We start from the raw sequence: 23,539 nt of genomic DNA, 5'->3' as shown, positions 1-23,539 counted from the left end.
TATAATATAGCCCAACAGATAAGCTTAAGCCCATTGGAAGGAAAAGATAACCATCATTCCCAGTTCCATGTTTCCATTCTTGGTCAGAGATGCATCTCTTCACGTAATTTTAGATTGATTCCTGAACCCTCTCGGCGCTATATCTGGACGCCGGAAGGAAGCTACGGATAAAAGTACCGCGATATATACAGGGCCCTACTGTCCTAGTCTATCTCACTCGCTTTGAAAACTGATCTCCTCTTCTTGGCAGATCGACAAATCAGCGAGACTGGAGCAAAGTGACTCTTTATCTGGAGAGTAAGCTCCCTTGGCAGCGGAATCGTCTGCCAAAGGAATGAAGAGGGCGAGGGGTGAGGGGGGGCCGCGGGGAAGAGAAGGTATTGTTTGTAGTCTTATCATCGCATTCGACTAGTGGAATTGCTCGTGACAGGGATACTCGGCTCCCTTGTCCAATATCTTCTTTCCTTTCTTCTCTCAACACCATTGATTTGTTTTTCCTTCTCCTCTTTCCCCTCATCCCTGACGGAACTCGTGCGGAACCGAACCCGCCATGCTTCCCTCGGATTGGCCATGAGACGATAAGCTTGCCGTCATGACCAACGCTTCCCCAGATATCAGCGGCTTATCGGTGGATGACCGATGAAGTTTAATTGACCAGTTACGATAAGAAGGAGCGGTCCGGTTTTCCCTAATAGAGGAGGGGTGCGCGCATATGTAAGGCATTGGCATCCCCCTGGTCGTTTCCACCGACCCCTTTACGATTGTCCCTGCCTACACCAGCGTACCAGAAAAATGACAGACGAGAAGACCTCCCCACTTGCTACCCTCGATGTGGAGAAAGATGTGAAGGCACACATCGATCCAAAGCTTCAAAAACATGCCCTGGATGCAGACGAGGCTCTGAAAGCCATTCAGGAACTTCAGGGCGAAGCGATCGAGCTCGATGCGGCAACAAATAAGCGACTGTTGAAGATCATTGATTGGCATATGATGCCGCTTATGTGTTTTGTATATGGGATGAATTATCTGGACAGTATGTTTTTGTTCTTTGTCCCTAGACCCAAAATCCATAATCTTAGCCTTAGATAGAAACGACCTTGTCCTATGCAAGTGTCATGGGTTTGAAACCGGACTTGAACCTGAAAGGCGACGAATATCAATGGCTGGGCAGTTTATTCTACTTCGGTTAGTCAAACAATGTCCCTAGAGAGGAGAGGTCCCTCAATTAGACTGACTAGATTCGAAACAAAGGATACATAGCATGGGAGTACCCAACTAACCGATTACTTCAACGCCTTCCATTGGGTAAATACTCCGCGGCTTGTATCATCATTTGGGGGGCCATTCTGTGTTGTTTCGCTGCCGTCAGTAACTATCCTGGGGCCATCGCAATTCGGTGAGAAAGCACACCGCCACGGCCAGCAACAACCACTGACAACTTTCGCTAGCTTCTTCCTTGGTGTCTTCGAAGCGTCTGTGACACCAGGATTTGCGCTTTTGACTTCACAGGTATGTGCCAAGCCTATTCGAATCACGACAGCCTCTGAGGACTTTCGCATAGTGGTATACCAAAGGTGAACAAGGCAGCCGTGTCAATATCTGGTTCAGCTTCAATGGCTGGGGTCAGATGCTAGGTGGCTTTGTAGCGTACGGCATCGCAGTTGGCGCAGAAAGACATGGATCCGCCATCGAGCCATGGAAGATAGTTTTCCTCGTCACAGGTCTACTGACCGTTGTACTCGGAGTGTTATTCCTCTGGGTAGTACCCGACAACCAGTTGAACGCCCGCTGGCTAAAAAAAGAAGATCGCATCCTCGCCGTCGCTCGAGTCCGGGAAAATCAGCAGGGTATTGGAAACAAGCATTTCAAGCTCTATCAGGTCAAGGAAGCGCTCTTGGACCCCATGACCTGGGCCTTTTTTTCCTACGCACTCATCGCCGATATCCCCAATGGTGGTATCTCAAACTTCTTCAATCAGCTAGTCAGAATTCCCCCTTCCATACCTCAAACCGTGTCTCAATGACTAACTGTGCCCAGATTACCAGTTTCGGTTACACACCTCAACAGAGTCTCCTGTATGGCACCCCCGGCGGTGCTGTCGAGGTCGTCGCTCTGATTCTCAATGGCTACGCGGGCCAGTACACCAACCAGCGACTCCTCTGCAGCGCCGGCGGCTTAATAACGGCCATAGTGGGCATGGTTCTTATTGTCGCGCTTCCATTATCTAATAACATCGGACGTCTGATCGGCTACTACATGACCCAAGCGAGCCCGACTCCCTTCGTCGCTTTGCTCTCGATGGTCTCTTCCAACGTCGCCGGTTATACGAAGAAGACCACGGTCGCCGCGCTGTACTTGATCGGCTACTGTGCAGGAAATATTATCGGTATGCTGATGTCCTTGTGGTCTTGACTCGGTCCCAAATCTAACAATAATATCTGCGTAGGTCCTCAGGTTTTCCGTCCCAAAGATGCCCCTCGCTATGTCCCTGCCGAGATTACGATCATTGTCTGCTGGGGTGTTTGCCTACTTCTTATGGCATTTATTTGGTGGTGGTATAAGAGGCAGAATGCTAAGAAGGCACAGATCAGGGTGAGCGCGGAGTACGTGCGATTGGAGAACCAAGAGTGAGTGCCGTCCCTATCTTTCTTTTGTACTGCTAACTAACGGGGTTTAGATGGTTGGATCTAACTGATTGGGAGAACCACGAGCTTGTTTACTCTTTGTAGATTATATAGATTAGGTCTTTATGACTTCGTTACGCATACCTTATGATCTTTATCAACGACGAGCGATATAATGATTGTATACAGTGTTATTATCTCCGAATCATTGTTCTGTACGGGTTGTTTATCTACTTCAAGGATGCCGACATCTAAGACAAGTCATACATTGTCCGAAGGAAGCTTCATGAAGGCAGGTACTGAACCCCACCGTACTTTTTCCACGAAGACCCCACCCCATATATATGGACATGGATGTATATCCTCATCAACATGACGCGTTTTCTAAGGAAAACAAGAATAGTAAGAAAAAGACTCAACCACACACCCTCGTTCCCAAATCCTGCGTCAGTCTTTGTCAAAGAAAGCGGATCCTACAGGAAGTACAGCCTCAAACCATCACACCAAAACATTAGCATAACAAGCAGACCAGGTCAACCAAAGGTGGCACTTGTTCTCGAAGACAGAAGGAAACGCGGTATCAGACAGTGCACAACGGTCTGATAACCCAGGCCCCGTCCCAACCACCCAACCAAGGGCCTGTGTATGGATATGACGGCATACCAGATTGGAGTGCGCCCCGAGAATTTGTGTTTTTGTTATAATTTGTTTTTTATTTTAGCTTTTTTTTCTATTTATTCCGTCTTTCCTCAAAGGAGGACTTTTTTTTCTGTTTTGGTTTTTTTTTTTTTTTTTTTGTTTTTTTTTTTTTTTTTTTTTGCTCTTTCCCCACCACTGTCCTGCCCGGTACTCCAGAAGAACGAATGGTAGATGAAAAGAAAGACGAGGAAGAAGGCAAGATATTAGAGTAAGGTAAGCTGGGGTAAGCTAGAGTAGAGAAAGGACAGGAAAGGAGGCACTGCGCAGGCGGTCTAAGTCTAGTGTGGTGAAGGGAAGAGAAAGGAAGAGAAAGCTGAGCGGACGGTAGAGGAAGAGAAGGAAACATTTATACACAAGGCTCCAGGCGCTGCTTCCCAAGTGAGACAGGGAGTAGCATTATCATCATAGCGTGATTGGAAGTACAACTACATTCACTGCGCCTGTTACCTCGTCATATGGACGGAACGTGCCTTCCTCTCCGGCCGCTGGGTGGACTTTGTCGTTTGATTTGTTCCTGCTTCCTAGATATACAAATTCACTCAATACAGATGCGTCACGTTCGGGCATATACGGCTGGAGAGGTTGATTCACTTTTGAAGGGCTGAGCGTTGATTGGGAAGGTGCGTCAAGTGCAATGAATGGAATTCTAGGGTTACTTTGTACGAAGTATACAAAATCTTGCCTTGACATTTGATCATTGGACTCTTTACTCGGTTGATGCCAACCAATACGATGTCATGCTCATGTATAGCAGTTCGGTAAATCAAAAAGGCTAGGATTGAAACCTCTACATATCATATAATTATTTCTTCTCTAGCCTTGGCACACAAATGTCCAAGCTATAGCTACTTCCGGACATATTCTTAAAGAAATATACGCATTTCCGGTACGCACGGACATAATGCATATCGACACTAGGTAGCGTATTCGAGTCATATTCTGCCATCAATACATGTACAGTTCTTCATCTCTAGATTCCTACTTACACATTGCCGAGAGTCTGCAATTTACAACGGCACACTGGAGTGCTGTTTTAGTACTAGAGTCGCCTATAGCGTTACAGACAGCTTAACATAATAGAATGTTCAATTTTTCTATCCATCACATGAAACTTGACCAAACAAAAAAGAATGAACTGTTGGTATTCTTTTAATAATCAGCAAGAGTATGACTATGTCCTGGCAACATTTAATGGACGGGGTCTAAAAAACATTTTCTTAGGGTTGAGAATGAATGGGTCAACCAAATCTAGTGTTTGCCAAGTGTCCCTTCTCCCTCTTCATCTTCGTCTCTCTTTTGCTCTGCTTCTCTGCAATATGCCACCATCAGGGATGCTCTTCAGCAACCTCCTAAGTCTCCTTGTTTATTATGCAGTCATACCGAAAGGATATAGATCAAAGATTACTCTCCCGGAATTCTGGTCTCCCTCAACTTGACACGCCGAGCGTGGTATGATTCAGTGGTCTCTAGAATATCATAGATCTTTAGACAGTGGGCACCCTACTCAACTAGCGGTGTTCATTGGATCTACAGCGAGACAGTGTACGTGAATGCAACATATCCAAGGCACTAGGTCAATTTGACACAATTTCATACCTTAATTTTACATCTAGATTGCGATCCTCGTCAAGCCCCTTTTTGGCATAGGGGCAGCCAGCGCTACTTGTCTCCTTCGAGACGTTCATTAATTCTGCGATGGACGAGAGCCTCGTTAAAATGAAACTGGAAATTTATTGCCTCCAGTCAATCGACCTAGAGTCTGAGAAACCTACGTGTCCAACCGTTTGGTGCCGATATCTCTTCCAGGGAGGCGGGAGATGTTATTCGGCAAGTAAGACAAGTATCTGTCGACTTATGCTCCAATACCTGTAACGTACAACTATTAGAGGTTAGGGAAATAAGCACAATGACCTAGCAGGCGTGGAGGGAGAACGACATCAGGCTAATGGGGCTGAGCCATACCCCCAGAGGCCTCGGGAGACTATGGATGAGCTGTGACCTCTAGGAGGAGACAGAAACCGGAGTACTAGTCGGGGGGCTTTGGACCACCCTACCTCTCGCGCAATCGGAGCTAACTACAGTTCTCGATCTGCGAAAGAATCATGCATGCATGTTCCACCGAGCTCCTGGCTTAACACTATGCCTCACCCTGAATACCAGGAAAAAGGAGAGTGTTTCTCTGCGTTGCTTTATAGTTGGATACTCTCCGAAAATTTTGATCAAGCTGGAAATCTGTGGGGGTATACTGGCCAGTGTTATGAAGAGCGGGAAAAGGGGCTGGTGGGGTTTCGTAATATGCAGTATCCTAAGTAGCAGATGCCTCACTAATCCTAACAGTCCGATAGTCAAGTCCTCGTGGTATGTACCTTGTGCATAGTACCCTTCACATGGTATGATATGTATCGCTATCCTGGGCTAATCCGCGTAAGGGAGGTTGTCGTACGTTAGTCTTGGGTTGTGCCGAGGAACACGTGAAACAAGCCAGAGAAGAGGATGAGATTCCATATCCTCAACGGCGGGCGATACATCATACGGAAGAGTGAAGCATGTTCAAATAATCAGGAATGGTGTGTACTAATACCTAATGTATGTATGTAGACTCCCGTTGCTCGGGTTGTTCCTGAGTAGTAAATACTAGTGTGTGGGTTCAATTATAGAACAAGCTTCTTTCGTGAGACATGCATGGGAGAGGGTGTCACTCGCTGTGTATGCCAAAAAAGCATATGAGGAAGAGGTGCGACCATGACATCACCTGATCTTGATTGAACCTGATGAGTGCGACATAAGCCTTGTTTCCTGTCCTTGTTTCTGAAAAGGCATGTCCAGCAGATCAGATTGCGGCACTTACCGCCTTCCCAGGTGAAGACTGGCGGTGAAGAGGGTGCACCAATCAGGGGGAGGCAGAATAGCGGGTGTTCGACCAAGCGGGGCGCGGAAGCGGACATTGGTTCATCTGGTGGGGAGATCATCAGCGGCATGACCCATGTTCTTTCTCTTATAGTCTAATTACTTTTTTTTTGCTCATTGGGTCTCGAACCCCCCGATTTTCCACATTTGAGAAGGTTTTTCCTTTCTACTCTCTCCCTCTTGAGTCCTTTGTTCGGGGTAATTAATCTATCGGGATAGAGTACCCTCTCTAATAATTAATGACTAGAATTAATGGTTCATATAAATTGCAATCAATATAATCCACTTAGTGCGGAATGTTTACTACCTCAATCACCAGTATAGTACCCATCATTGTAGCCTGCCCGCAAGGGATAAAGACCGTCTAATACCTGCAGGTCCAGACTCGACCTGCAGGGGAATCTGCTTGGATGCCTGAAGGGGGCAGCCCCGCAGTGTTATTCTTTCTTAATTTTATCGGAATGACTTGACGGAACTAGCGAGCTCACTAACTATTGCAGTGCTCTCTCTATCCTTGCGAACTCGCACCAGGCTATTTTTTCCCTCTTTCTTTTCTTTCTTTCGTTAACCTTTCGTGTCGTTCGTGTTCAACTCCGCCGATCATCTGCGGTGTACTCCGTCATTTTCTTTATGGTTTGTCGTGTTTGTCGCCAAAAGGGCGATTGCCGTCGGTGAAGAATCGATTGATCGGGATTAGTATTAAATAAATGTTCGGACTATTTCTACCTATGGATGACCGGTTATAAGTGGTTCTAGTATCCTACGAACAACTATCGATAGTGTCTCTCAATCCCCTTCACCTCGACCCCTCTTCTTCCTTCCATTCCCTATGTCTTTCCTTTAAATCTAATGAACTAAATTCACCGTCAGCATGTTTCATTGTATTGGTATGTACTCGATCATCCCCTTTGCTAAGTTTATATATCCTTCTTAGAATTGAAACAAAAAAAAAGTGTATACTTACTACGTTCAGCAGAATCATTGCTCCGATTGTTACGTGCTGATGCTCAGAGACTAAGTCTCATGGTCGGTTGATCATCCCAGCATCTTACCTCCGGCTGGTGCCATTTGGGATCCCTTTTTTCTTTTTCTTATTCCTTCTCGTCCAACCGGCAGGTGATTTAACACAAACCATGACCTCCATCACATGTCATCGCCAGTCGCATCCCCACGGCGGCTATACTTACAGCGTGCCGCACGGGGATCACCATAACAATAGCAACAATAGCCGCCCTCTCCACATGGTTCAAACTACTCTTACGCCAACTGCTCTGGGTCCAGGCACCGGAAATCCTCCGTCCTGTCTGGCTGGTTCCCAGTTACCTCCATCCCTCGATATCTCTTCTCCTAACCTAAACGCCCTGTCGGATACCGAGACCACCCTGGAACTCACCAAAATCACCGTGGATACGTCCAAAACTGCCTCCATCTCCTACGATCTTGCTGACGATATGGGACTGAGCATGGCAGAATCTCCAACTAACCATACAAACATCTCCCCGGGGCTATCTCCTACCCCCGACAAACCTCGGATTTCAAAACGGAAACGAACTTCCTCACCACCATCACCCTCTTCGACGAGTCCCGGGGACCATCGTCGTTCAACATCTCGAAGTACTCGACGCTCGGCACAAACTAATCGCCAGAGCTCGTTGCATTCCCATCGTCGCGCAGCTACCCTTACGGCCCCCCTAACTCCATCAGTTTCCACCAAAGATCAGGAGTCCAAGCGTGAAGATCTTCTGGCCTTGCACCGAGAATCTTGTCGGCTGTTTCAAGACAGCGGCCGGCATGAAAGAGCATCGCTTTCCCCAACTACCTACTCTAGTCCTCCACGCACAGTTCGCACATCATCAGAAGCGGGTTCGCCCCCGGTTTCCCCAGTTTTACCGACTCAATTCTCGATGGTCAGTGAAGACCTAACCGGCCAAGATCCTCAAAAGGACCCCGTTCTCCATACTGTGCCCATCACCAGCACCATCCTCGATGATGGTTATATTTCTCCAATCCAGACCTCGGCCACCGTAATTGACTGGACGTCTCCGTCAACGCGGAGACGCGAATATAAGAAGATCGACCGTGCCAGCAGCGGGGTACGGGGCTTCTGGCGACGGGTCGCCCCAAAATGGTGCCAGTTCGGCCATGATCGCACGCCTTTCTTTGAAGAAAAGGGTGGCAAAAGAAACTACGAGGGTAGTGTGCGACGGTTCCGCATGGATCTCCCTGAGGAACCCATCCCGGAGCGTAAGACGAGCGCCATTCAAGCGCTGAAGCTAAAGCAAAAATTAGGGACGGTAAAGATGGGCAGTCGCCGGAGGAGCGAGTAGTCGAGTCGTTACATTCCCCTTTTAAACATTGGCAGCCCCCAGCTGTGCAACATTCGTTAGCAAAACAAAGCCTGGAGCTTTCCAAAGTTCCGAGTCATGACCCTCAGTCAGAGTGAGGTGTGTTGAACACATGTCACAGATGCCTTGTGAGACTTGAGACTGTCGTTGATTTATTAACCCTTGCATGGGCGGGAGATTTGAAATTGTGATACCCCAACAAGCCATAGACTGGACCGAATTCATATCTATTTGCATCAAAATTAATCGGACCCTCTTGAGATAAGAAAATGAACAGGCCACCGTATAACGCCATGCAAGATCAATCATATAGATAATGTAAACCATAGTGAAGGGTATCGACCACAAGCACACACTCTTCCACCCACCGATCACAGCATATCAAAATCGTCCAATTTATCCCGATACTGCATGATGTTCCTCTTAATCTTACTGCTATCCACCCAGGTGACGAAATCCTCCATATTCCTCGTCACCAAATAAGCAGGATCAGTCACAACCTCACTCCCAACCCGCACATGACCCTGCTCGATAAACGTAACAGCCTGCAAAAATTAGCCTCATACTCCCCAACCAACCCCTTAAAATAAAACAAACCGGAAAAAAGAAAGGAAAACCGGGGGGAACAAACCGTCTTAACATTCTCCACCATCCCACTCCGCGCCATAAAAACTGCCAACCGCCGTCTACAAAACGCCGAAACCGTCACCTCACGCTCAACCCTTGACAACCCCGCTCCCTGCTCCCGACTCTGTTTCAGGATCCCCATGCGCCACAGTTTATCGAGAACATCGCTTTCGGTCTTCTTTCGGAGAGCGTCGCTGTCCGGGTCCAGTTGGGAGAGTTTATGGGCCAGTTGTCGAAGGGAGCCGCAGAGGGCGTTGTATCTTTATTTTGTTTAAGAAAAATGGGTCAGATTTTGTACATTGGATTATGGAATGGGGATGTACTTTTTGTAGTCGACGTCGTTTTGGAGGTAGTAGCGTTGGCGGACCTCATGTTCGCGGTGGCCGCCGTCGGATTTGTAGTTGTAGAAGTCGACCTTGCGGAGGAGCCTTTTGGTTGAGGGGGTTGTTAGGAATTTGTTGATTGGAGGTTTGGTTTAAGAGTGATATCCCAGTTGAAGATATGAAGGGTTCTGGTATATCTTCCAGATGGATGATATACGTGCGATTGGGCGTCGGGGCCGCGAGATCTGGGATCGAGTCACTTACTTCTTTTCGTGATACTTCAGCTGACGGACCATTTTGACGGTGGGGTTTAATCACTTTGTATATGGACTTTTTTGTTATCGGTTTGCGATGGATGTCGATAATGGGAGGAAAAAAAATGGAGGGCGGTGGGATTTTGCCGGGTTGGGTGGTACCGCTTTATATTTTAATGCCTGAGGCATTAATTATACAGATGTAACTGAGGTAATTGTACTGTGTGGTCTATATAATTTTCCTCCCACAACATGAACATAATTTATAATATAAACTAATTTTCTGGCTTCGGCCATCTAAATTATTCTATTTGGTTTTTTGGGCGGCCCATTTCCCTGCTTACTACCGCTCGTTTTCGAGTTTTCTGACATGGTAAGAGATATGCTAGTTGCTTTCTTATTGAGAGCCAGTCACAACGTACTACTCTGTTGTAAAAGAGTATCAAACCCGAGCCTCAAGATTTTTATTTGACCCTTGCTCAACTGTTTCGCATTTAATGCGGATGCGACATTATATAAATCGAAGCCTTCCAGCTCACTGTTATCGCTATTTAATTCCTCTTGACGATTGTCTCCACCGCCATCAGACACATTTGACTGAGGCAGCATTCCCCCACGGGCAAGGCTGACAATCGCATTGAAGATCTTCTCAACAATATTCACCATATAGGGCGGATCATTCGCGGCGATGAGCAAGTTCCTGTGAATGAGTGACCTCGTAGTCAAATTAACGCACGCTGGATCGTCTTGTCGCCGATGACGTCTGATGAACCCTACATAAAGAGACCTGTAGAATCTCAATGCATCAGGTGAATCCTCCCAAACACACATGTCTCCAGTCCAGCCATATCTCAACGGGTTCCAATCCCGCATCAACCAGCTCGGATATGCTTCGTTTCCCAAAGTCCGAGGAACAGCACTCACTCCATCCCAGTCGATAATAGATTGCAGCTGACCGTCCTCCGAAACCAGAACATTCTGCATCTCAAAATCTGGATGAGCCAGAATGAATGCCTCCTGGCCGTCACTCGGCTCAGTAATCCAGTCGATGAACAGTCGGAGGAGTATGACTAGACCTGTTTCTATAGTCGAGTTTGGCTCTCTTCGGCTGTCTAAAATGGCTGTATAATATGCCTTTGGTTTGGCGAAGGGCCCCGTCTCTAGGTAGATTGTTGACCCATCAAGATAACCGTCTCTTGACCGTTCCAGCATGGCGGCGTTGTTCACTAAGCGAAAGGGATCCATACCCAATGGAAGACCATCATCATCAAAGTCCAACAACCCTCCTTGACTGAAGGAGAATTTCCCAAGCTGGACCATAGCAGCGGCAAGGCCTTGCAAGCATCGAGTCCGTCGTGCCTGAACAACATCTTTTGGTGAAGTTCTATCGAACCAAACTTTGTACAGTGACTGTCCTTCCATATGGTTCATCAGAATAAACGGACAGTCGAGTTCATTATCACACGTAGCACTAAATGCAAAAACGTCCGGAAGTGGGATGGTCGTCTCACGGCGCAGCAGGCGCATCGTCAGAGCCTCTGAGCGTAAGGTCCTAGAATCGATGCCTTTGAAGTTCTCCCTGGTCCCATTCGCAGGGACCTTGAGGAGCCAGAGAGCTTCGTCATTGAACTTTACTGGGTAAAGCACATGGTAGGAGCCGAATATCGGGGTCTTGATTTCGACTACGTGAATGTTTTGGTCGCTGGGATGAATCCTTTTTCGAGTTGTAGCGACATACTTGGCGAGACGGTCTAGTCGTATCCTTTCCATGACTGGGGAGAATAGTGCATATTCGTCGCATTCCGATGAGTCAGAGGAAGTAAATTCCGCCACATCTTGTTCTTCGAGTTGCTCGTTAGGGAAAGTCGATGCCATAGACTGTGAGTGGTTTAGGAAACATGAGAAGGCGAAGCAAGAAACTTGTATCCTTGGATTAAATGTTAATAAAGAACAGATTGAAGATCCAGCGGATATTGAGGATTTCAAAAACGAATTGATTTCCAAGTTATTACATAATATTATTTGTATAAACTCCCTCCTGTACCTCCTAGGGGGAGGTAGGTCGAATCACTAGTTTATAGATAGACTTGGTAGTTTCAGATGCTTTGGAGACTAGAAGAATAGGCAAATCGATCGACAACTCACGTGGACTCCAATCCATGGTTCCACGCCCGCTCCTAAAAGACATCAAATAACTTATGCTAGGTTTCTCATTCCGCAAGAACCAAGATTCAAAGGGTGACGTGAAGACTGCTTGTAGACCGATATCTAACCTAAAGTAGTACAGTAAATATACAAAGCCACGGACTCATTAAGATCCCAGACAGCTTGAGATGCAATGTATTTAGGTATTATATCATAGTTCGTCCTTTACTGATGGTGCAGGCCGACCGCTGTCCGTATCCAAGCTAACTCCGTTCTTCTTGCGCCATTTCTCCCATAGCGCGAAGAACTCCTTCTCCATTCCACTTTCCATCTGGTCAGGGAGGATCACTCTGTACTCCACATACAGATTTCCCGGCTCTTCATCTTCGCCATGACTTTCGTGGAGATGACCGTCCGAGTAGAATGGCATGCCCTCGTGCTTGACTGTTTCTACAGACAAGGGTTGCACGACCTCACCACGTTTGCGTCCAAGACGGACGATATGGCCGTCCAGATGAGTGATATTGCGCGTCCACTCGCCCATCCAAGCCTCCCTTAGCGATAGTGCTTCCCTCCAGAATAGATCTTTGCCCTTCCTTCGGAAGAAGGTGCCGTCCGACTGAAACTGATAATCAACCTGCTCGGGCTCCCGCTCGTCCAAAATCAACACTAAATCACCAGCAATATAGTCGGGGCTCTCATCGGCCTCGTTCTCGTATACAATGCGCGTCCCCTTGCCCATTCCAGGTTCCACAGTAAACGACGTCTCCACCTCCTTGCGAACAACCCGATGTCCATGACACACCGAACAAGGCTTCTTGATCATCTTGCCTTGCCCACCACACTTATCACAAGGCATCTGGACCTGCTGAAACATCCCAGGCGCCAGCATATGCTTCTGAATAATCCTGCCATGTCCCGAACACCGGTCACAAGTAATAACCTCGCGATCCGCCGACCCCGTACCCTCACACGCATCGCAGATCTGCTGCTTCTCCAAGTTAAACGTCACCTCCCGACCATTGTAGAAATCGCGGAGCGGCAACCCAATCTTATATTCCATATCCGGACCCCTCCGATGTCCCGGGGCATGTCCGAAATGACCGCCGCCGCCGAAAAACCGCGAAAACAAGTCGAACGGATCGTGTCCTGCTTTCCCCCCCTTTCGGTGCTGCTCGAGTCCCTCGTGTCCATATTGATCGTAGATCTTGCGCGTGGATGATGTAGAAAGAACATCGTATGCCTCGGCGATTTCGACGAATTTCTCACGTGCAGTCTCGTCACCTCTTTTAACGCCCTTTATCAGATCTTTGCTTATTGCATGGTAAGATGAGAAACGAAAAAGAAGAAAAAGCTCACGGGTTCTTATCGGGGTGATATTTCTTGCTCAGTGTTCGATATGCCCTTTTAATATCCCTGTCTGAAGCCGATTTGTCCAGCCCCAAGATCTTGTAATAGTCTTCCGCTGCCAGCACTAACTGCACCAGGCACAGTGCAATGGCGATAATAAGACAAATTGAGCGCATCGAGGATAGCATCTTTACGAGCTGCGTTCGCAGCTCGTGTGCTTCTGGGAATAATCAGTTGGCGGCGTTGTCGCTGCTGTAATCGTGGTGCGTCTTCACGAGTCGCAGGTATCTCGAAGTAGATAAGAAATGAGACCGGCAAGGCTGAGTTTTTTGCTTATTTATCGCTATTAAAGTTGAGAAAGCAGATTCAGGCAGACCATAAAATACACGTGATCGAAACCTCGAGATCAGCAAAGATCTCAAGAAGTGTGGTGGTGGAATTGGGGTTCACTGTTGCTGTCAGGAACTAAATAGATCAGCCAAACCAAGTAAACCATAGCTTGTCGATTAGGTGGCCGCAACACGGCGAATGGTTCCACCGGGCCGGGTCACGTGTTAGTATGCATTTTCCTTTCTTTGTTTTATTTTATTCTTATTCCTTATTTTATGTTATTATGATTTTATTCCAAGGTAGACGGCCTTGTTCGACCCACTAATTATTCATAGGAGACATCTGATAGTACTGATATTGACTACTTCATTATGGGCCCGTAATATGTGGACATCTGAGATAACAATAAAAGATAGACTGGAGTCAGTAGCAATCATTAGACATATATGTTGCGTATAGTAAGAGACGAATAAGGTCATTCAGCGTGTACATGAACATGGCAACAGAGGACGGCTCGCTAAAGAATGTGCAAAGTAGGAGGAGATATGCCGGTAGAGGAGAGAGGAGAAATAACCCCGAAACAAATCAAAAAGCATACTATCCATCGAATCATTATCTACGTCTTGGGACGTCGAATATGTCGTTTCGCCATGTTCTTCTCAGACCACGACTCTCATCGCCTTCTTCAATAGCCTCTTGGGCTCTAGTTGCTTCCTCGTGCCAAACTTTTGTGAGACTGCCAGGGGCATAGACGTCCTTGAAGACACCTTTGCCAGGTGCATCAAGGCCGATACGAGTTTCAACATCTGAGGCAGGCTTCAAACGTGACAGCACCGCGCGTACAAAACTCGCCAGGTCTTGAGGATTGGCAATGCGCGCAGCTCGCAAGCGCTCCCTGGCAAACACCAACTCTCGGTTCAGTGCATAAGCAGCGTCGACGATTTGTTCGGCGATCTTCTTCTCTAGAACTCGACGAAGCATGTGTTTCAGGAATGGCTTCGTCAACCACAGAAGATACTTCCACTTGCTTCGATACACCTTGTAATCAAGCTTGTGAATTACCACACGCACACCGCGAAGCGTAAAGATTTGCTCCAAGCGATCGCGGCCCACTTCTATGTCCAAGGAGATATCAACCCCCCGTTTATCCAGATAGAAGCTGGCAATACCCTCATCGTGGAAACGGAACAAACCTGAATGGGTGCGAAGCCAATATCCAAATTCAGAGGCACTAACATTAAGCCCCATGACCGTGGCAGTGAAGGTGGTCTTGAGATCCGCCGTGGTTCTCTTTGAATGCCTCTTTAAGACGTCGATGTCGTTCCGCGTGGTGATATGTAGACGGTATGGAAGAAAGGATGAATAATTGACAGTGTGTCCTGGCTCTAGAATGAAGTTTTCCAACAAAAGGTCCAGTTCAGGCGCCAAGATCTCCAGACGTGGGATTGGAACGTATTGAATAGTTCGAAGAATGACAGGGAAGAAGACTTCTAGGATGTCCGAAGGCAGTTCACTCTTCCTTTCATAGTAACCATCCCAGGCATCTTTGTATAGCTTGTTGGTGGCGTCTATTAGTTTCGTTATCGCAGCATCTTCAGGGACTGTACGCAAGGCCCGTTTGGCCTGTGCCAGGAAGGCATCCACATCATGGCGCAGGTTGGACTTGATGCTCACTTGCTTGGTTTTTTCTTCGAGCTCGCTGAATCTTTCCGAGGCAGAATCGAAGAAACCGGGGTCGGTTAGCATGTCCTGTACTGAAGAGCCCAATTCTCCCATCAATTTCTCGAATTCTGGGTCTTTATTTGCATGCTGCAACAGACGTTGGAATCTTTGTTCCAGAGCCTTCCATTGCTCGGCGTCACCTAGTGACTGAAGCAAAGTCCAGAATTGTTGCGTCGCCTGCTTCAGATCTTCATTGACCTCAACCTCCTCCTCTGCCGTTGTGATTATATCCGAAGCCGCACTGGCGTAGGTCTTTGCGTATCGCTGGACCAATGTAGCGAGGGTGGCGACCGAGTCCGAATAGTCCGATCGTTCTCTCAGTTTCAGGACGGCTTGCTTCAAACGATAGATCAAGGTATCCTTTTCCTCTCCCTTCAGATGTTCTTTGGCACTTTTAATTGCCTCCTGTCCAGTGCGAACGGCTCCATTGCCGGCAGCCTCCGCCACCTCGCCCACCTCCTGGCGTAGCTCCTCAGCTGATGGGGCCGGGCCCTCATCTGCATTTGCACCCTGTACCGCATTGACCTCTTCTTGTGATGGCTCGAGCTGTTTCCCAACCTGCTTCGAAGTATCAGATAGAAAATATGCAGTATCAGAGAATATCTGACGGCCGACAGTGGTTAGGTCGTCGACAAAGAGACGAAAGTCGGCATTGGTGAGAAGAAGGCTTCCCACGGTGCGAAGGCTATCATACGCTATGCCAACATCAGCCTACTGTATTTACTTCGATCATTGTAGTTTACCAGCTTTGGTATCTTGCCTAGCCCTCACATGAGAGGCATGCTCTGAAATTTGACCGGGGTCAAGCGACGCCCTAGATCGGGAAAGATGCCACAAGAATTCCTGGAGTTTATCATCACCATTTTTGTCGCGTAGGAGTTCAATAAAGACCTGTATCCAGATACGACAATCTCGGATGAGTTGGCGACCGACGGAGCCAATATCCTGGGTACGATGGTTCAGGATATCGGAGGCCAACAAGGTACGAAGATTAATGATGACCTGGTCGGTAGATGGCATGTAACCCTCCGAAAGGGCACGTAGCATCTGAAACGAGTGCAACTTTTGATGCAATCGCCGTTGGAGGGCCGTGTCCTCCTCATAGCGAGGAAGGAGGGGCTCGGTCTCTTGCGACATGGTCGACCACGGGAGTACTACTTCTCTGGTCGATAGACCGAAGGACTATCAAGTCCTAGTCTGTACACCGTAGACTACCCGAATTATCCCGCAAGAGATTTAAGGAATTAATTTAATCACTGAAGGAGCTGATGCCAAAGAAGGGGTGATATTGTTGCATGATGGGGGTGAGATGAGCTCTCCCTTTCACTCTTGCGTCACTCATTCCCCGCTGCTTTAGCCAATCAGGTGATCCGCCGTTGGGTATGTTATTGACACTTCCCTTATCAATCAACAATGATCTCATAGTTCGAGTAGTACAGTAGAATAATGAACAAGAATATCGATGGATGACTGGTAGCCTAGTAGAAACTGGTAGCCTAGTAGAATTGAGTTGCATTCATAATTTATTTGGTTCATGATACAACCAACTGTCACTCTATTTGCCAACCCTAATGGGCAACATCACGGACTGTTTCCTGCCACAATATATTAGCTACGTACTCCCTAACTCAATCATAATGTACGGAGAATATCCTTAACAATTGTGGAATTAGATGATATGGAACAGGGCTGAAAGCTACGCAGCTAGAAAAGGGGTCTCTATTTCGAACTCTGAACAAGACCTTCCAGTCTCCTATCATCAACTTACTCCTGAGTGTATGATCATAAGTCTCTAATAATAACCATGACGTCTCCTGGTTGCTGTCAAGAGTTTCTACTAAAAAAGCTTGAAAATCTAGGAGTATGGAAGGACCCATTCTGCCACACCGGAACCACTAGACCGACATAGTCGCCTTGAGCCTCACCTGATGTTTCTAGACCCTAGTAGAGGTAGAGCAACGGCACCTACTGTTCCATGACCAATATTATTTTGGTTCTAGAAAAGTTGCGTGATTTGCAGCCCAACCAGACACACCGGGATATACTTCAGTTGAGCCCTATCCTAAATCCATAACCGGTGAACGTCGCCCTGTGAAATGGAGGTCAACATTCTGTCTGTTGTCTAAGTTGGCCGTCAGACCGTATGATCATACATCACTCAGGAGTTGAGACAGATAACAACGAAAAATAAAATGATAATCGTAAAATAGGGTATCTCAAAATAGAGATAGATACAGGATCAGCTAATAGTTCCGGGTAATTTTCAATTTCCATTTGTATCTTTGAGAAGAAGTCTGGATGTCGGGATATGAATGTTAGCATCTACTCAAGACAACGTCGGACTCTAGCCTTAGAATGATGATGGAATGTAACCTGGATGTTGTCACACCCAACACGTCATTGAAGACGACAATTCCAATAATATACCAAGATATCTCCAATACCGGTAACAGGCCTAAATATAAACTTTGTTTTTTACAGTACAAGCACGGAAAGCAAGTTCCGCTAGATCAAACAGGAACTCCGAACCCCTGTCTCATCTTAACAACATTGATACCGCTGAGGGTGTAAACAAAGAACTCGGTCGTCGGAAACGTACAAGAATCGAAGCATTCGCCTCACCAATTCTCACGACTCTTCCGGGAGAACAAGGATCCTGCAGAACACAAAGCTGCATAAGTCCCAACGGTATACTGTGTACTGTGTACAAAGCATACTGTTTGGCCCTGTGACCCTATGTATATGGATCAAAGAAGGAAGGATCGGCACCGTCCAAGCTTTAGATCAATGCGACATGAATCCGGGGAAGCTGCCAGGGTGGGTAATGTGATGTATTCATTTTCCGACTGCAAATGTGGCCAATATTCTCTCTTAAGAGGTTCAAAAGCAAGGGATTTGGGTTTTAGAGAAATTGTTCTACATTGGTATGGAGTTCAGGTTGGAGAAAAGAGAGGATAAACGACTCGGTAGATCTAGACTAAGCCGATTGCCGTCTCTAGTGGCAACATGACCGGTCGGCCGTTGGTAATATACTATCTAGTGATTATTAATCGGAACCGCCTCGACTGCGACTGTTTACAATTCCAGATAATATGTATTATCTATGCAACTCTTAAAGTCGGCCTTGGCGCTTAATGGGTAACCATTAACACTACGTTACAGTTCTCAAGCACGCAAGTCTAGAGCCACTGCCATACAAGCTAGGAAATGGGCTCCATCCGATGTCTCCATCGGCCGGACCCGATCGGCGGAGCCTTAGTTGTTTCAAAATCTTACTATTGGGCAGCGGAACAAGGATTTGGGGGGTTGACAATTTTGAAGTTGGAGAGGTCAACAGTGAAAAAAAGGGTGAAACGAAGGAAAGGGTCATGCCCACATTAAGAGTGAAAGGGGGAAATAAAATCACGCATTTCTGATCGATCTCCCAGGTAAACTTGTATACATGGATGTAGAACGTATGTACTGTACACAGTGTATACGCCGTATATTCACGAAAATCTATGCGTCATCCATGATGTAGACAGCCACCAGAGTATAATCTCCAATTTTTTCCCTTTTTTTTCATACTTTGAAGATTCAAAGATCATCGTACTTCCCGAAATCAGCAAGAGTAATGACAACGGTTGTTATGAGTAAGGCAAACCCTTAACCCCTAGAGGTTAGGTGCGAGGTGAGGTAATCCATAATCTACCACTGACTAAAAAGAACCCGAACTCGGCCAGTGTCCGGGCCGCGTTTGCACTGCGGGGAGGCTAAAAAAAGACACTAAAATGTACTGATGAGTGTCGAGAACCATCAGTAGCTTCCGTCCAGAATCCTTCCTCTCGCAGTTAGACTTGCTGGGATTGGAACCTAGTTTGGAGCTCCACTAGTCTAGTTAACCTGCCTGTACATTAGGCTAATTTCTGCCACATGAGACTTACCCCACTTCGTTGTCCACTGAAAGGGTCGTGTGCCGTTGTTTGGTTCTGCTCCATAGGATGAAAAATATCGGGATGCCATATCGGATTCTGGCCGTTGCTTACGGGATCCGACGCTTGATGCTCAAAAAGGGTTATATGGGTACGTATATATATTCGCGAGGAGAGAAAAGTAGCAAGTGCCAATGTGAGCACAAGAGATAAATTACTAGATTACACGCAATGGGGAGATTGATCATTAGATGTACTACATACGCATACACACAACATAAAACCGGAGTCCGGAGTTGAAACATGTATATGTATGCGCTGTACTTCTGTATAGGTATTTTACGATGTATGCCTTAATGGGGGCACTTCGGAGTTAGGTTAGGGACAATTGAAATTAACAAAAAAGAAAGAAAAAAAAAAACCACAAAACAAGGGGTTCGGGCGTAAATCTCAACAGAAAAAAGGAAATTACTACTTGCTTACTGCTGAGGAAGGAAAATACCCACTATGCGTCTCCGCACTAGGCTGTGACTAAAAGTCGATATATCGGGATGTGTATTTTTTTTTTATAAGACGATCAAGTTCTGATACTTCCGACCTGTACTCCGTACTACACGGTAGTTATCGTCCTGGTCCTAAAATTGCCGCAATACATCATCAACTCCTTTGACAATTTGCCTCCTCTCATTCGCCTTCAGGCCCATTTCAACGCTCGCTTCAACCATTCTGAATTCTGTTTCTCCGCATTTGTCGGGTTCGGAGACACTTCCCGTTGCTCCACAGCCCTCCCAATTCGTCCCCAAATCTCCCAAAAAGCTTCGTATCCTATTTCCCACCGGTGTGACTCGAACTAAAAAAGCATGCAACCATTAAACGTCCTCCCGGATATCCACCGTCGCGATCCCGACCTCCCTGACTGGTCCTTTAGATCCCGAGTCTTCCCGATTGCTGAGTCTCAGCCTCTGTCAAATCACTCCACGGCCCTTGCTCTTAGACCTCGCGACGACCTCGTTGGAGATCACAACGGTGCTTTGTGTTCTGACTACCGGAATGTTGTGGATTTCTCCTCAGAGGGGTTCAATGCTAGCGCGGATACATAAAAACAGACTACCACCTGTGGTTTTGTCGTCTTGTACAATCCTTTCTTCTGCATCTTTCTCATCTTCCTCGTCATCATCTTCGACCGTTGGTGTTCGTCCCTGTAGTAGTGTGACTCAACTTGCCCCAATGGCTCGTCTTCCTTCACAGCAAGGCCGTCAGGTCCATGCGACTTCGACGTCGTATGTGAACCATGCCGCTTCAACGTAAGTACATCTACCCTCGTGGAACAAGGCGGTATACAGAGAAGAGAGGGTAAAAGCTCATTGCTGATGACGACCTTTTCTACGCCCTTACAGAGATGCCAATTTCGATACAGCGAATCCTCCGTACATTCGCAAATACCTCCGTACCTACGGTCTGACTCCCCCGCGCGCGGAGTCCTACGAAGTTCAGAAGACACGATGTACGTATACTAGGGTCTAAACCCCACACCAGTGCAGAAAAGCTAATTGCGCTACAGGCCTGGCACAATTGGCCTTGAAGCAAACGGCCATTGACAAATTCCTTTACCTGAGCACTGTTCGCAAGAACAATGTGCATCTATTCTACCGCCTTGTGACCGATCATCTGAGGGTATGTGAAGCAGTGGGGACGACAACAAGCTGTCTTTCGGAACACATGCCTGCAACCTGTACCTTCGTTGATCGACAGACAATCTAACACCCGCTTAGGAACTGACTCCTCTGATCTATACCCCAGTCGTGGGTGAAGCTTGCCAGAGATGGTCCGAGATCTACCAGCAACCGGAAGGTGAGTTTCAGAACCCTGTCTAGTCCGTCTGCAACGAATCAAACCCGGCCGCTAACGATCCCCTGTCAGGTATGTACCTAAGCTGGGAAGATCGCGGCAATCTTGCTGCTGTCATTGCCAATTGGCCCCAGCCAAATGTGGAGATCACATGCATCACCGACGGCTCCCGAATTCTCGGCTTGGGCGACCTTGGCATCAACGGAATGGGCATTCCCATTGGTAAGTTAGCGCTCTACACTGCATGTGCAGGTATTCGCCCCGAGGCCACTCTGCCCTTGACTTTGGATCTGGGCACAAGCAATAAGACTCTCCGGGAAGATCCGCTGTACATGGGTAGCCGCCGTGACAAGATTAGCCCGGAAGAAGAGCGGGAGTTTATGGATGAGCTGATGGCTGCTCTTACCGAGCGCTGGCCTGGGTAAGTAGTGACTCACTATTGATCGACCCATTTTCTTCCGATCGTACGGGCGCTAACGGAGTGCATCACGCCCTGCAGCATTGTCATTCAGTTTGAAGACTTCAAGAACCCCTTCCCTGCTTTGGAGCGTTACCGTGATGTTTACACGTGCTTCAACGATGATATCCAGGGTACAGGAGCTGTCATTTTGGGTGGAGTCATCAACGCGGTGAAACGCTCGGGCCTTCCTTGCAAGGATCAGCGTGCTGTCTTCTTTGGCGCGGGCAGTGCCGGTGTTGGCGTTGCCAAACAGATTGTCGCTTTCTTCATGCGCGAGGGCATGACGGAGGATGAGGCCCGCTCTTGTTTCTACTTAGTTGACACCAAGGGTCTCGTCACCAATGACCGTGGCGACAAGCTCGCCGACCACAAGGTCTACTTCGCTCGGTCAGACAATGATGGTCAGCAGTTCAAGACCTTGGAGGACGTTGTCGACTACGTGAAGCCCACTATCCTCATGGGTTTGTCGACCATGGGTGGGGTCTTCACCCCCGAAATCCTCCGCAAAATGGCTGATTGGAACACCGCTCCTATCATTTTCCCTCTCTCCAACCCCTCCTCCAAGTCCGAGTGTGACTACGAGAGTGCCATCACTCACACCGATGGTCGGGCTCTCTTCGCCTCTGGCTCTCCCTTCCAGCCCGTCTCATTCACCAACTCCGCTGGAGAGACCCGCACCCACTACCCAGGCCAGGGCAACAACATGTATGTCTTCCCTGGTATTGGCTTGGGTACCATCCTGTCCAAGTCGGTGAAGATCACCGACAGCATGATCTATGCCTCTGGCGCGGCCCTGTCACAGGCCTTGACCGCAGAGGAGATCGAGCGTGGTCTCCTCTATCCTGACTTGACCCGAATCCGCCAGGTCAGCGTTGTGGTGACTCGCAAGGTTATCCGCGCCGCACAGGAAGACAAGGTTGATCGTGAGACTACCCTACGCACCATGAACGATGAGGCACTTGATGCCTGGATCAAGTCCCATATGTACGACCCTCACAGTGAAGTTCTGGCTTTGGAGAGAGAAGTTGGTGCTCTCCTGTCTAACCTGGGTCCCTCGCTGGCTGTGAACGGCCTGTCGAGCGAAGAGAATGCCAAGCTGTAAATGCCAGCATTCTTTTCAACTCACTTTCCTTATTACATTTTTCAATCTCTTCTTGTTTTACTCCTGCTCGACTTCATCGCACCTTTCGAGCTAAGTTTATTCTCGTTTCTAAAATCCTGGAGTGTCCAGGCTGGTTTGATTTGCTTTGATTTGGAGCGCTTTTTGTTCTTGCCTTGCGGCCGTTGGCTAGAAGGATGCACTTGTTCCTGTATACCCCGTTCATCCTAATTGCGATTGTCATACATTTTTGGACTTGGGGATGGGTTAGGTTAAATAGAATGGTTCACGACGTGGTATTCTGGGCAAATTGACTGAATAACAATGTTCGAATTGGACGTTCTTCATCTTTCTTCCAAAGTAAAGGAAAGTAAAGCCTTCCAGTTGAAAACATGGACCCTCACAAGCTTTCCCTTTGCGGGTGCAGTTTAAGCACGTGGAGTGGGGAATAATAAAATTACATCGAAGGTTGAGGTTTCTCGGATCTAATCAGGATGTCGCTTTTGGCTCTCTTTCTTGGAAGGGAACCTACATCTCTTTTCATATCTCCCTAGCTGACAAGAGCTTTTGCGTTGAACATGAAGATAGCACCAGAGACGCATGGTATGAGATACTATTCTTGGCAAGGGGAAATGCCATCCTGCTGAGTGTCCAGACCATGATTCTTATCTCATTCAATTTTACCTATTTATTCCTATTTTTCTTTGATTTATTTCTCCACCGATTGCGAATCGCTTTGCTCATCAGGAACCGCATTATTAAGGATCGCCGATCAGAATAGTAAGTCAGATCGTACAACTTAGTCTAACTATGTACAACAATCTTTGGTGGTGCCCCTGGCTTCAAGATTCTGCACTCGCTCCGCATTACCATGAATAGCGCAGATCCGATGGAA

The 23,539-nt window shown here is 47.4% G+C and overlaps 8 protein-coding genes across 8 annotated transcripts; 3 read left to right on the top strand and 5 right to left on the bottom strand.

Moving 5' to 3' along the window:
- Window positions 1-792: 792 nt before the first annotated feature.
- BDW43DRAFT_301460 (allantoate permease family MFS transporter) lies at window positions 793-2,729 on the top strand (the record flags this gene model as incomplete). Its single annotated transcript, XM_032045051.1, has 8 exons — window positions 793-1,033; window positions 1,090-1,185; window positions 1,252-1,396; window positions 1,449-1,509; window positions 1,562-1,981; window positions 2,038-2,386; window positions 2,447-2,627; window positions 2,678-2,729. 8 exons carry the CDS (start codon window positions 793-795, stop codon window positions 2,727-2,729), a joined length of 1,545 nt encoding a protein of 514 aa, XP_031898589.1.
- A 4,276-nt stretch (window positions 2,730-7,005) lies between these two features.
- Window positions 7,006-8,751, top strand: BDW43DRAFT_132817 (uncharacterized protein). Its single transcript, XM_032038206.1, has one exon. The coding sequence runs from the start codon at window positions 7,364-7,366 to the stop codon at window positions 8,555-8,557; it is 1,194 nt and encodes a 397-aa protein (XP_031898588.1). The 5' UTR covers window positions 7,006-7,363; the 3' UTR covers window positions 8,558-8,751.
- Window positions 8,752-8,946: 195 nt separating this feature from the next.
- On the bottom strand, window positions 8,947-9,821 carry BDW43DRAFT_301459 (snoRNA-binding rRNA-processing protein IMP3; the record flags this gene model as incomplete). The annotated part of the gene is made up of 4 exons (XM_032045050.1): window positions 8,947-9,120; window positions 9,207-9,462; window positions 9,526-9,630; window positions 9,790-9,821. The coding sequence occupies 4 exons, from the start codon at window positions 9,819-9,821 to the stop codon at window positions 8,947-8,949; spliced, it is 567 nt and encodes a 188-aa protein (XP_031898587.1).
- A 248-nt stretch (window positions 9,822-10,069) lies between these two features.
- On the bottom strand, window positions 10,070-11,844 carry BDW43DRAFT_281545 (uncharacterized protein). Its single transcript, XM_032042511.1, has one exon. The coding sequence runs from the start codon at window positions 11,652-11,654 to the stop codon at window positions 10,191-10,193; it is 1,464 nt and encodes a 487-aa protein (XP_031898586.1). The 5' UTR covers window positions 11,655-11,844; the 3' UTR covers window positions 10,070-10,190.
- A 291-nt stretch (window positions 11,845-12,135) lies between these two features.
- On the bottom strand, window positions 12,136-13,450 carry BDW43DRAFT_301457 (putative DnaJ domain protein; the record flags this gene model as incomplete). Its single annotated transcript, XM_032045049.1, has 2 exons — window positions 12,136-13,210; window positions 13,284-13,450. 2 exons carry the CDS (start codon window positions 13,448-13,450, stop codon window positions 12,136-12,138), a joined length of 1,242 nt encoding a protein of 413 aa, XP_031898585.1.
- A 491-nt stretch (window positions 13,451-13,941) lies between these two features.
- Window positions 13,942-16,775, bottom strand: BDW43DRAFT_281542 (uncharacterized protein). Its single transcript, XM_032042510.1, has 2 exons — window positions 16,070-16,775; window positions 13,942-16,021 (listed from the first exon to the last, which is right to left on the bottom strand). The coding sequence occupies exons 1-2, from the start codon at window positions 16,461-16,463 to the stop codon at window positions 14,217-14,219; spliced, it is 2,199 nt and encodes a 732-aa protein (XP_031898584.1). The 5' UTR covers window positions 16,464-16,775; the 3' UTR covers window positions 13,942-14,216.
- Window positions 16,776-17,017: 242 nt separating this feature from the next.
- On the bottom strand, window positions 17,018-17,699 carry BDW43DRAFT_281540 (uncharacterized protein). Its single transcript, XM_032042509.1, has 2 exons — window positions 17,186-17,699; window positions 17,018-17,102 (listed from the first exon to the last, which is right to left on the bottom strand). Exon 1 carries the CDS (start codon window positions 17,646-17,648, stop codon window positions 17,481-17,483), a length of 168 nt encoding a protein of 55 aa, XP_031898583.1. The 5' UTR covers window positions 17,649-17,699; the 3' UTR covers window positions 17,018-17,102; window positions 17,186-17,480.
- A 2,588-nt stretch (window positions 17,700-20,287) lies between these two features.
- Window positions 20,288-22,647, top strand: BDW43DRAFT_301455 (NAD-dependent malic enzyme; the record flags this gene model as incomplete). The annotated part of the gene is made up of 6 exons (XM_032045048.1): window positions 20,288-20,541; window positions 20,635-20,741; window positions 20,799-20,911; window positions 21,010-21,088; window positions 21,158-21,506; window positions 21,585-22,647. The coding sequence occupies 6 exons, from the start codon at window positions 20,288-20,290 to the stop codon at window positions 22,645-22,647; spliced, it is 1,965 nt and encodes a 654-aa protein (XP_031898582.1).
- Between the last annotated feature and the right edge of the window lie 892 nt (window positions 22,648-23,539).

Source organism: Aspergillus alliaceus (genome assembly GCF_009176365.1).
Source record: "Aspergillus alliaceus strain CBS 536.65 unplaced genomic scaffold BDW43scaffold_32, whole genome shotgun sequence".
In the NCBI taxonomy this organism is placed as follows: domain Eukaryota; kingdom Fungi; phylum Ascomycota; class Eurotiomycetes; order Eurotiales; family Aspergillaceae; genus Aspergillus; species Aspergillus alliaceus.
The sequence above is the reverse complement of the archived record's forward strand: the minus strand, read 5'-3'. Positions and strand labels throughout refer to the sequence as shown.

What these genes read in the sequence shown, in the direction of transcription:
- BDW43DRAFT_281542 (XM_032042510.1), bottom strand. Translation starts at nt 16,463, where the DNA reads ATGTCGCAAGAGACCGAGCCCCTCCTTCCTCGCTATGAGGAGGACACG. An exon ending in TAGGCAAGATACCAAAGCTG is followed by an intron (nt 16,022 to 16,069) that starts GTAAACTACAAT and finishes ATGTTGGCATAG; the next exon opens with CGTATGATAGCCTTCGCACC.
- BDW43DRAFT_281545 (XM_032042511.1), bottom strand. Translation starts at nt 11,654, where the DNA reads ATGGCATCGACTTTCCCTAACGAGCAACTCGAAGAACAAGATGTGGCG.
- BDW43DRAFT_132817 (XM_032038206.1), top strand. Translation starts at nt 7,364, where the DNA reads ATGACCTCCATCACATGTCATCGCCAGTCGCATCCCCACGGCGGCTAT.
- BDW43DRAFT_281540 (XM_032042509.1), bottom strand. Translation starts at nt 17,648, where the DNA reads ATGCTAACATTCATATCCCGACATCCAGACTTCTTCTCAAAGATACAA.